Genomic DNA, 12,646 nt, shown 5'->3' with positions numbered 1-12,646 from the left:
CATAGTACTGTTCCAGCCTTAGGTCACTTCTTACAGAAGTCACATTCAATAGTAAGAACAATCTTTGGCTCAAAATGTTATAGAAAATGTCTCATTATAACTTGGGTTTCTATTCAACAGAAATCTTTACTCAGTATCCCCTCAAAACTGTGTGACAGAAAACTATGTAAAACGTTGAACCAAAAAGCCAACAGAACATTCTAATTCCTATTTTGGAGCACCTGTGGTTTCAATGGTTCCCTCTTTAATGCTCTTTTCCTAAATTCTCTTAGTATTTTCTAATAAAGGTTTGACAAGCAGTATTTTATAAGCTGAAACAAACTCTTTTTGAAACACAGATCAGAACTCTTCAGACCATGTCCATATACTGCTAACTCAACCCTACCACAGAAGAATTAATGCATATATTTTATTTTACCTTTCTAAACAATCAATACCAATAACTCAGAAAACATCATCTATGCCAAAGTCTGATAAATTTCACATATAAAGTTTAAATATCTTCACTTTTCTTGCTCTTCCTTCTGTTCTAATGCTTATCAAGGTGACATATTAAACTGATACATCATTACAAAGAGAATTATAATACATGTCTAAAAATATAAAAATTATTCTTTTGATAGAAGGATCATTGCCTCTGATCTATATATTTGACTTATCTGTCCACCTGAAATAAGGAATTTCAGATTTTTCCATGTATTATGTGATAGGCACTGTAGTATAGTGTTTAAGAGTGCGAACTCTGGAGTCCTTCTACCTGACTTTGAGTCCTGGCTCTGCCACTTATTAGTCATGAAAAGAATAATTTACATATGATCTATAAAATGAGATAACTAATAGTACCTATATCTCATGGTGTTGTTATGAGGATAAAATGGCAAAGCTCTACCTTAAAAAAGAAAAAAACCTCTCTCTGTTGAAAAAGACATGACAACTGACTGTAATATAAAACCCTGGACTGGGTTATGTATTGGTGGGGGAAAAATATGCTGTAAAGGATGTTATATACTGGGACAACTGACAAAATTGTAATATGGGCTGTAAAAAACTAAAGTTCCTGAATTCGCTAACTGTATGTGATTTCATAAGAGACTATCCTGGCTCTTCGGATATACACACTAAAGATATATATATATTTATATCTGTAAAGCTTATAATATACACACTAAGGCTAAAAGGGTCAAAGATTATGCAGCCTACTCTCAAATGATCCAGAAAAAATTGTGTGTATGTGCAGAGAAAGAGAAACACAAACAAATGTGGCAAAATGTTAAAAATTGGTGAATCCAGGTAAAGTATATGTGGGAGTTCTCTGAATTTTTCTCACAATTTTTTCTGTAAATTTAAAATTATTTTAAAATAATATCTTAAAATACCACCTTTGACTCTGTTCACCCTCAACTACTACTCAATTTTTCCACTCCCCTCCAATCACAGAAACATCTTGAAAGTTATGTAGAGTCACCATGTCCCTTTAGTTTGTGGCGCCACATCTCCCTGGTTTTCCTTTTACCTCACCGCTGCTCTTTGTCAGTCTCCTTTGCTGGCTGGCTCTCCTACCCCTAAATATCCTAGGTCCCCTTCCTTTCTCTATTTACATAATTTCATGCAATCTGTACCATTAAACAGCACCCTGAATTCCAGATTCAAATATCCAGTGTCTTACAGGACATATCTAAGTGTTTGTTAAATGGGCATCTCAAACTTTGCGGGCTGAAACAAAACTCTTGATTCCCTTCTCCATCCCATTCAAATCTGCTCCTCCCCCAGGTTGCCTAACGTCACTAAATGCCAATAGTTTTCACCCAGTTAGTTCAGGCCAAAATACTAAGGGGTCAATCTTGACTTCCCTCATATCCCACATTCAAACCATTAGCCAGTGCTATCAAAATACACCTTCAAAATATACTCTGAATCTGACTACGTTCACCCCCTCTTCTGTCTACACTAGTCCAATGCTCTTGTAGAACATGGCCTACTACAACATTTTCCTGCTGCTTCTTTTGTTCCCTTACAGTCCATTCTCTGAGACAAAGTAGCAAAAACAATCTTGTTAAATTTGCAACTAAATCATGTCTTCCTCCCATCAAAACCCTGCAATGGTTTCCCATCACACTTAAAATAAACTTTATATCCTTACCACAGCCTACAAAGCTATATCTAATCTGGGCCCCAGTTTATCTCTCTGAACTCATCTCCTAGTAGTCTCTGTCCCCCTTGTTTATTATGTTCCAGTCACACTGTTTTCTTGCAGTTCCCTAATCATGCTAAGCTTGTTCCCACCTAAGGGCCTTTTCTTTTGCATGCTCTTTCCCCACACATTCAAATTGCTCACTCCTTCCCCTTGTTCAAATTCCTGGCCAAATATGACATTTAAGAAAGGCAAGGTCCTCTTCTCTCCCTCTCTACCCCACTACTCTATATATCCTCTCACCTCTCATTGCTTTATTTTCTTGACCATTTTCCCCCCTTTTCCTTCACTTAAAAAAATAAAAAAGTGAAAAATTAACATGGGACTGCTTCTCCTTGTTAAAAAGAGAAAAATAAACTATATAGATGAAATTCCAGCTCCCTTCAACTACCTCTCCTAATCCTGGTCCCCTCCCCAGAGGTACTCTATATTCAATTGATAAGTATCCTAGTACAGCTCTTTTTGTGCATTTAGATACACTATCTGTAGAAATAAAAAGCATTTTATTTCTGTTCTATAACAAACCACTCAAAATATGCCTTAGCTTTCCTAGTTTACATCTACTAGTACAGGTCTACTTCATTGCAGGTATACTTCATTATTAATGGCGGTACAGTTTACTGATGAACACTTAACCTATTTATAATTTTGCATCATTACGAACCATTCATTTAACAAATATTTACTGAGTTTCTACTACATTCTAGGCACTGTTATAGCTGTTGGAGGTATAGCAATAAATAAAAGATCTCTGACCTCTTGGAGCTTGCGTTCTATGGGAGGAGAAAAACAACTAACAGAATAAAATATATAGTGCAAACCTTTTCTGAAAAGGACCAGATAGTAAATATTTTAGGCTTTGGGGCCAAATATGTCCATCATATATTCTTTGCTTTGTTTTACAACCCTTTAAAAATGTAAACAACATCCTTAGTTCATAGGCTGTACATAAACAGGCCAGAGGCTCATGGAGCTGTGGATTTCTGACCCCTGATGTACTACTGTGTTAGAAGTTAGTATGTGTTATGCAAAAAAATAAAAATGAATCCAGGATGTGGGGGAGGGAAGGTAGGATATAGTATAAAATAGGATGTTTAGAGAAGGTAAGATCTGAGCAAAGACCTGGAGATGAGGCCACTGAGCCATGTAGATATTTGGGAGAAGTACATTCCAGACAGCAGAGCCAGCAAAGGTCCTAAAGTAGGAATATGACTGAACTGTTTAATATAGAACATTGAGGCCAGGGAGCAAGTGGGGAAAGTGGTAAAAGGAAATGAAGTCAGTGAGGTAAAAAGAAAGGAGAGTGCGTTGGGCAGATCATGTGGACCACTGTGAGGACTAGTTTTTCTCTGAAAGGGAGAATGTCTTAGTCTGTTCACACTGACACAAAGAAATACCATAAACTAGATAGCTTATAAACAGAAATTTATTTCTCACCATTCTGGAGGCTGGGAAGTCCAAGATCAAGGTATATTCAGTATCTGGTGAGGACCTGCTTTCTTGCTTATAGATGGCTCCTTTTTGTTGTGTCCTCAAGGGATCTCTCCCAGGCCTCTCTTATATAAAGACACTAATCCCATCCATGAAAACGTCATCCCTGTGACCTAATGGCTTCCCAAAGTTCCCATTTCCTAATACCATCACTTTGAGGATTAGCATTTCTACATATGAATTTTGGAAGGACACATACACTCAAGACCATAGAAGCCACTGCAGAGCTTTGAATGATGAAGTGACAGGGACTGTCTCAATTTGTAAAAGGCTTACTCTGGCTACTGTACCTAGAAAATACTGTAGGGAGGGGCTAGGGTAGAATAGGCAGACCAGGTAGTAGCCTATTTCAGTAATCTGACAAGATATGATGGTACTGGCTTGGACCAGGGTGGTGAGGGAGGTGGAGAAGAGGGGGAAGACGTGGTAGGATTTTGTATGTATTTTGATGATACAGAAAATAGACTGTCCTGAATGAATGGACTTGAACTGAAGCATGAAAGAAAAAGCAAAGTGAAGAGTAATTCCAAGATTTTGGCCTGAGCTATGAAAGGATGGAGTTGCTACTGACAGAAGTGAAGAAGTCTGTGGCTAGAGCAGTCATTGGGGAGGAAGTTTAGGAGTCTAGTTTTGAACATGTTGAGTTCCATGTCTAGTATTAAACACTTAGGTAGAGATGTTGAATAGGCAGTTGTACCTATGAAATTGGTATTAAGGAGAGAGACTAAAGATCTAAATTTGGGCACCACTGGCATTTAGATGGTACTTAAAGCCATAAAACTGAATGAGATTGCCAACGGAGTGAGCGTAGACGGAAGAAAAAATATATAAAACAAAACAAGACTGAATGTTGGAGCTCTCCAAGATTAAGAGGTCAGTGAGAAGAAACACAAAGGAGAATTATAAGAAGCCAGCACTGAGGCAAGAGATAACCAGGAGTGTGCAGTGTCCTGAAAAGCAAAGAAGACAGTGTTTCAAGGCTAGAGGGAGCAAATAGCTATATCAAATGCTGCTGATAGGTCAAGTATGATGAAGACAATCGATGGCATATGGCTTTTAGCAACAAGGAGGCTACTGAAGAACCTGAGGAGCCATTTCTGTAGGAGTGGTATAGTCAAAGGCCAAAGTAGACTAGGTTTAATAGAGTAGTAGAGGAGAAAACTTGGTAATAGCAAGTATAGACAACTCTTTTGAGGAATACTGCTGCAAAAGGAAACAAAAAATTGGGAAAATAGGTGGCAAAAAAGTCAAGTTTTTTGGTTTTTTTAAGGTAGGAGAAATAGTATGTCTGTTTGCTGATAGAAATGATCCAATAAAAAGAACAAAATTGATGACTGAAAAAAGAGGGAAGTTTAAACAATGTCCTTGAGCATATGAGAGAGGATGGGATCTAGTAGAAAAGCAGACAAGAACATGAACAGTTAATCTAAGGTAACAGGCGTGAAAACAGCATGTACTGACACAGATGCAGGTAGGTACTTAGGGGGGTGGGAGTCTGTGGAAGTTCTCTTCAAATTAACTTGATTTTCTTAGCAAAGTAGAAAGAAAAGTTATGAGCAGAAAGTGAGGATGGGAAAAGAAATATAAAGGTTTAAGTAAAAAAAAAGATATGAAATGGTCATTTAGAAGAGTGGGAGAGTGAACAGAGTAGGAAAATACAATACAATCACCGGGCAGCATTGTATTGTTTTTCTTTTTTTCCCCAGGCCATAGTCAGTTACACAGGGGCAAAAGCAAAAAAAAAAGCAGAGAGTTGGTTTTAACTAGGGCTCTGGTTTTGTCAAACAAGCAAAAAGCAAGGAAGGGGATCCAAAGGAGTGATTAAAATGATTAACCACAGAATTTAAGCTGAATAAATTCCATGTAAAAGGGAGTGAAAACATCAAGAGGGTGAGTGGCAGGGGGACAGTAATAGGATCAATGGATTGGAGATTACACTGCAGTCAGAAGATGGTTGAGCAAACTGCAAAAATAGGAAATAGTGGTCATCTAGTAGAACACATGAAATGGTAACTACGGAGGGACTGCAGTTATTGACAACACAAGGGGGTATCACTGTGGGAATGAGTGGTTGAGGTACAGCAGATGGGAAGAGCACTAGAAGAGATGTCTACGATATGAGAGGCCAGGGTATTAGAAGGATCACTTATTACATTCTTGTCAAATTCAATATAAAGACCAAGGTGGTACTGAAGAGACGGACAGTGAGCCTTTTGGCCTAACCCAAAGCTGAGGATTTTTAGGGAGAAGGAAGAGAGAATAGTCTGAAAGCAGTAAGCAGACTTGTGGCAGATACCTTTCCCACCTCTAGGAACAGTGGTAAGAAAAAGCTATGTGCTATGGTTTGAATGTCCTCTCCAAAACTCATGTTGAAGCTTAATCCCCAACATGGCAGTGTTGATAAGTGGGGCCTTTAGGAGGTAACTGGATCATGAAGGCTCTGACCTCATGAATGGATTAATACATTTATGGATTAATGGGTTATCATGAGAGTGGAACTGGTGGGTAGATAAGAAGAGGAAGAGAAACTTGAGCCAGCACCTTAGCACGCTCTTGCCCTTTCACCTTGTGATGCCCTGTGCCACCCTGGGACTCTGCAGAAAGTGCCCACCAGGAAGAAGGCCCTAACCAGAAGCATCCCCGTCAACCTTGGACTTCCCCGCTTCCAAAACTGTCAGAAATAAATTTTTTTTTTATAAATTACCCAGTTCCAGGTATTCTGTTATAAGCGACAGAAAATGGGCTAAGACTATGGAAAACAAACAAACAAACAAACAAAACCCAGTCACAACTGCACAATGGAAGAGAGTCAGGTTTCCATTAGAGCAACAAAGTAAAGGGAATATTTGAGAATGGGTTGAGACTGGATTTTGCAGATGATGGACAGTAAATTCCAGAGGGCACAGTAAAAGGGTATAAAGCACTGGGAAGGGGTTAAAAAAAGAAAGTACAGACCCTTTTATGAATGTAGTGTAGGAGATGAAAGGTGACATAGAAGTCTGTGGTTATTGACGAAAACATCCTAGCATACATGACTCCTGACATACACATGTGTTTCTCTAAGAAATGGAAACTGCTGGGTCAAAAATGTTTCTACTTTAAAATTAATATAGCTGTATTGATTTAGTCAATGTATGTGTTTCCCTACAACCTTGTCAATATACACTAGCGAAACTTTTTCCAGTATAACAGGAGGAAAAAAAATTCACTGCTTTGCTTTGCATTTCCCCATTGGTGAGGCAGAACATCATTTCATGTTTACTGGTAGCTGTATTTCCTCTTCTGTAAATTTGCCCATTTTAAAAATTGAGTTGTCTTTCCTTTTCTTATTGATTTATAGTGCTTAAAAAATATATTTTATTCTGTTCTTAATGATTCACACAAATCAATGTTATAAATTCCTCACTTCAAATCTTTCAGAGCAAAACAAGCCTCTGTAGGTTATTGCTTCCTCAAATCCTTCTGTGTATTGTATATTAGAAGTCATCTACTTAAGGTCCACCAGTTAACTCTGGACACATCCATTACTTTCCTCACTGTCTATGACTACTTCTGCACTACAGCGGCAAAGTTAGTGTGGCCCACAAATTAGAAAATATTTACTATCTGGCCCTTTACAGAAAAAGTTTGTGGATACCTGCTCTATGCCTCTGAACTGCTTAGAGTTCCAAGAACACAGTAGGTCCTTATCTTTGATAACTAACTTACTGAAATGCTGCTCCTATTTCTCAAAATGTCCCAGCCATTCCCCCTACTCTCTTCAAGGAATCTATTACTAGCCATCCTTGGTGCCTCCATAGATTTATATCATAAAAGTTATAACTGCACACTTACTGCATTTATCTGTTTATATATTTCTCTCCACTAGTAAGTGATTCTCTTGAGGACAAGAGATAATCCTAGAACTAATAAATGGCACACAAAGTCCTTCATGGTTTACTATCGTTCTCATCACTTCCCTATTTTCCTATGCTCTGGCTAAAATAAACTATTTATATTTTTATTTCATTAAATATTTTTCAAAAACGTAATCTCTAATGGCAGCATAATGATCAATGTTTCTAAATTTTATATTCATTTCTTTAAAATTTTGGTGGATACCAACTGATTCCTAATCATTTATTTGCATTTATTTAGTATATTCACAATTTGCTGAAAAACCCCTTTAAAACCTTCCTTATTAAAAACAAAAGCAATGGAATCTTGTTCTCTCTGGGATCAACCTTTTCATTTTTCTTAGTAGCTTATGCACCTAGAATGCTCCACTGATAGTTATTTTACAAACAACTACAAATTCAACCATAAAATGCAACTCGTGTGTGTGTGTGTGTGTGTGTGTGTGTGTTTTCTTGCTTTAATTTTCAGTTTAAAATTAATCTTGTGTGTGTGTATGTGTGTGTGTGTTTTCTTGCTTTAATTTTCAGTTTAAAATTAATCTCCTAAATGGCTGGCTGGTTAGCTCAGTTGGTTAAAGCAGGGCCTGGTAACACCAAGGTCAAGGGATTGGTTCCCTGTACCAGCCAGCTACCCCCCTCACCCCCAATTCTACAATTAGTCTCCTAAACTTTGTAATTTTAGTCTCTTTATCTGGACCATCTCTTTTTTTTTTTTTTTTTTTTTTTTGCTTATTTTCCCATTAAGACTTGCATTTACTTTATCAGTTTTTTTAAGTTGTATTTTTCAATTTAATTATTCAACAGGCCTTTTCACTTCTCTTAGCCCCCAAATTTAATGGATCTTTTTTTTTTTTTTTTTTTTTTTGGTTTTCTCCTCCCTATTTGTGTTAAGATCTTTACTATGAGTGTTGCACTCACAAATACACGCTTTATTCATTTCAGAACCCAGCTTTATATATTCATTACCAGTCATATCTCATTAGGTAAGGATTTTTTTCCTTTTCTAAAATATACGTAGAAAGTTAAGTCCTGTCCGGTTTAACTTTGTAACTTACCCATTCATTACTTTCAGCTCAGTTTAATTCTTAATAATGTGGTCTATGATCTATAGTTAGTTACATCATAAGATTCTGAATACATATGTAAGATAAAAGTGTACAAATACAAGAGTACAAAGTTTGCAATCAGGCAGATCTAGACTCAGATTCAGGCTGGAACAGTCCCAGCCCTTAGACAAAGTACTTACCTATCTACAGTTCCTTTCCCATCAGTAAAATAGAATTAACTCCCACTCACGACACAGGGCTATGATAATAAATGAGAATAATGTGTGTAAAAGTAACAATGTATGCTAAATGCCTACAAATAATGCCTAGTATATTACGAGGAAAAAAAATGTTATTCACTCTCTTTTTCCTCCCAGCCCAAACAATAGGAGCAATAAATACTGTATTGCCCCAATTTATTTTAAGTCCATTATTAAAATTCCTTAAGTAAAAGCAATTTGGCAATATGGACCATGACCTTTACATGTTCACATACTCTGACCCAATATTTTCGCTTTGGGGAATTTATGTTAATAATATGAAGTGCAGAAATTGTTTTATGTACAAGGTTGTTCATTACAATGTTTCTTATAATTGCAAAAAAATTGAAACTGTTTAATTATGAGAAATTCACAAAAACATCATGCAGTCATTATGTCCAGCCACCAAGAAACCCCCCCAAAACACTATGCATTCATTTTTTAAAAAATGCTGACAAAATAATTCAATAGCATAAGAAAATACTTATGGCGCTAGGTGAAAAAAGCAGCATACAAAATTATTCATATGGTAAAATCTCAACTGTGTAAAAATCAAATAACTCAGAAGAAACATTGAAAGGAAAGGCTTACAATAGTTATCCCACAGTCTTGATGTTCATTTTTATTATTTTATTCTTATTTTCTATAGTTCTCTAAAATAAAAATGATGACACTGTTGATAATAGCAGTTATTTACAGCATACTTACTACAGGGCAGGCCCAGTTTCAAGAGCTTATTGTATTAACTCATTTAATCATCATAACACTATAAAATGAAAAAACTGAGGCACAGTGAGATTAAGTAACTTGCCCAAGATCACAAAGATAATTACAGAATGTACCAAAAGTTGAATCCAATCAGTCTGGCTCTAAAGCGCCTGTTCCTAATCTCTACACTACACTGAAAAGTTTTGCTTTGTTTTACAATTTTAACTATTAAAGGTATATATACCAATCCAAACCTGTGGTCTTCACAGTTATCAGCTTTCTTTCAGTACTCAGTTCAAACATTTGCTCTGCTATCTATTGCCTTTTGGGGATAAGATGAAGCTATTCCAAATAGCTACTATTTTTATATGGGTTCTATCGACTCGAGAAAATTCCAAGACAAATCTGTATCCCCATTTTCTGTTTCAGTATCTCATTTGCCCATTGAGACTCTGGAACGCTAACATTCCTTACCTATTACACCAAAGTGACAGTATTTCAAAGAACGCTACCTAGTATGCAAGTCTTGGAGCAACCCAATCAAACTTGGCTTCTAGAACTTCTCCTACACTAAAACCCACCCAATTTTGTGATTACAAATCACAGTTACCACTCTTGCAAACATTTGTCTTCCACTGTGTAGTTCATCCCCCTCTGCAACCCAGGAGACCCCTCACCTGCCAACACTCATTCACCAGGTATCTATCATGACACTAGCTGAATGGGACCAACTAAGAAATATCCTTAACATCCAGGGAATTTCACTGTCTCTGATCCTTCCTTTTTGAAGGAGGCATTGTTCTCCATTGTTTCTGAAAACCTCACCAGCTAATCAATCATTTTGATTGCCTCAGCTTTCTCACACTTTTGCTAGTACACTGAACTGTTTTGGGGGGAACAAGATCCTTTTGGCACCAATATGTATTCAAATATCAATCTCAGGAAGAAATATTCATAATTTATACTCTGACCAATAAAAATAATTACCACTTAGTGCTGTGCTCCACTTTGCAGACTATATCTGATAACTTTATTTCATTATATATGTCACTTGATTTGGCTTGCTTTATAATCAGATTTCTTAAAACAAATTTGTCAGAATCCAACATGGTTAAGATGCAAGAAAATTTTCTAAATATATGTTTACATTTCAATGCAGTTCATTAACAACATTTAGAAAAACTGAGTTCATGTGATGGCTTTAACAGTATGTAAAGAAAAATCACAATCATAAAAACAATGAATACAATAACAAGCGTTAATGTTTGGAAAATTTACAGCCAGAATCATGTGTCATATTTTTACCAAAATCCTCTTCTGCTATGTAATGGTAATAAGCCATTTGCGAGTGGAGGTAGAAGTGCAAAAAAGATTTTTACAGATATTTTATGACAAGGATGAAAATGAAACCACATCAAGGCTAACCCAGAGTGGAGGACTCTTATAGGAAAAAAGAAAATGGAGCACTAATTAGACTTATTAAATTACATTAAGTAAGAACCGTACTGACAAACTACTATGCATTTACACATTGCATATGTCAGGAACTATAAAAGAAATCTGCACCCTCAAATTCATATTTCCCTTTTGCAGTTCCAAGTTTTCAACTTGGTGCAACCATTCTCTAGGAACGATTGGGGTGCACGGTAAGGCAAAAGAAGAAAAGAGTCCTTTCCCAAAAAACTGAATCCTCCCGTTTCACTAAACATACCTTAAATATACCTTCTTTACCGCTCTCATACAAAAGTTTTGATATAATAGAGAAACTTAAAATCCAGCAGGAAGGTTGTTATACTATGAGCACGTCAAGACAGCACTCTTACATTTCCAAATATGTATTACACCATACGCCTTGCGTTTTAAAAGTTATCTTTTCTTTAGGGTAAAAAAAGTACCACTTATGCACTCATAATTGAAGTCATCACTGTTTCAAAGCAGGACTATTACTAAGTTTCTTAATACAACTGTCAAAATCAATCTGTGGATAGCCTCCAAATTCGAATTTCTACATTTGTATCTGTTGATGGACCAAACTGATTAGTGATTAAGATAACGAACTTAAACTGCAAGCAATCCTTGCAAAAAACCAGTTGATTTTTAAAATCAATAAACAACACTCAATCATTTTTAAACAGTTTGGTTGTGGTGGCCAGTCTGCTCCTCAGCAGATGTTCCCCGCTGCGTGTACGCGTGGGAGCGGAGGTAGAAGTACAAAAGCATAAATCCACGCAAAACCCACTTACAAACATTAAAATTATGTAAACCTGGTCGTGAGGCCAAGAGGCCCCAAGGGGAAACAACCGCCGGGAGAGAGAGATCAGCTAGGTGAGCGTGGAGACGACGGTCGGGGCGGGACAAAGACCGGCCCATCTCGGGCAGCGCCGGACAGTGCCCAGAACCGACGGGAAGCAGCGATCCCGGGGCTGCGGACTGCCGCACCCAAGGGCCCTCAAACGATGCGGCTGAACAGGCGGGGGCAAAAAGCTCCTCTGAGCAGCAGATTCATCCCTTCCCACCGCCCCTGATAGGCTCCAGGCCCCAACCTCACACACCTGAGGAGCCGCCGCTGCCTGCCCCCTACCCGAGTCCCTCAGAGCGCCCGGGCCGGCAGCTGTTGGGTTTAGAACCGTGCCGCGGCCGCCGCCGGGCTCCAAACGGCCGGGCAGGCACCGGGCGGGCGAGCGAGCCCGGCTCCTCTCCTCGCGGCACGTCAGGCAGCTTCAGACCTGCCCGCTCTAGTCCGGAGCCACGCACCCTCACACCACCTACCCGGTCCCACACCATCCCAGAGGCCTCCGGCTCTCGGGCCTTCTGCCGAAGCGGCTCTGCTTCCCGTCCGGGGCCTGAAATGGCTGCGGAACAAAGAGAATCTGGGCTCCAGCGAGCGCCTGTCCGATTGGCCGGGGGGCGGGGCCCGCCGAGGGAACGTTCGGCGGCGGTCGCCTTGGCAACGGGGCGGCAACCCGGCGGCCTGGGATTGCTGGGCCTGCGGACCTGCCGCCGGCAGCGCGCGGCGGCGTTTTCTAGGCCTGCGGCCGCGACCCTCCACACGGC

The 12,646-nt window shown here is 38.7% G+C and overlaps 1 protein-coding gene across 2 annotated transcripts in view; it reads right to left on the bottom strand.

Moving 5' to 3' along the window:
• TNPO1 (transportin 1) overlaps positions 1-12,441 on the bottom strand; it is a 91,147-nt gene extending 78,706 nt beyond the window's left edge. The window contains exon 1 of one of the 2 annotated variants that reach the window (XM_063085765.1): positions 12,362-12,441. In XM_063085765.1, the coding sequence (XP_062941835.1) occupies positions 12,362-12,376 (15 nt within the window). In that variant the 5' untranslated portion in view covers positions 12,377-12,441. The remainder of the gene's footprint in view (positions 1-12,361) is intronic. The other variant, XM_063085767.1, reaches the window with a different exon arrangement.
• Positions 12,442-12,646: the final 205 nt, after the last annotated feature.

This window comes from Cynocephalus volans, chromosome 2 (genome assembly GCF_027409185.1).
Source record: "Cynocephalus volans isolate mCynVol1 chromosome 2, mCynVol1.pri, whole genome shotgun sequence".
Taxonomy (NCBI): domain Eukaryota; kingdom Metazoa; phylum Chordata; class Mammalia; order Dermoptera; family Cynocephalidae; genus Cynocephalus; species Cynocephalus volans.
The sequence above is the reverse complement of the archived record's forward strand: the minus strand, read 5'-3'. Positions and strand labels throughout refer to the sequence as shown.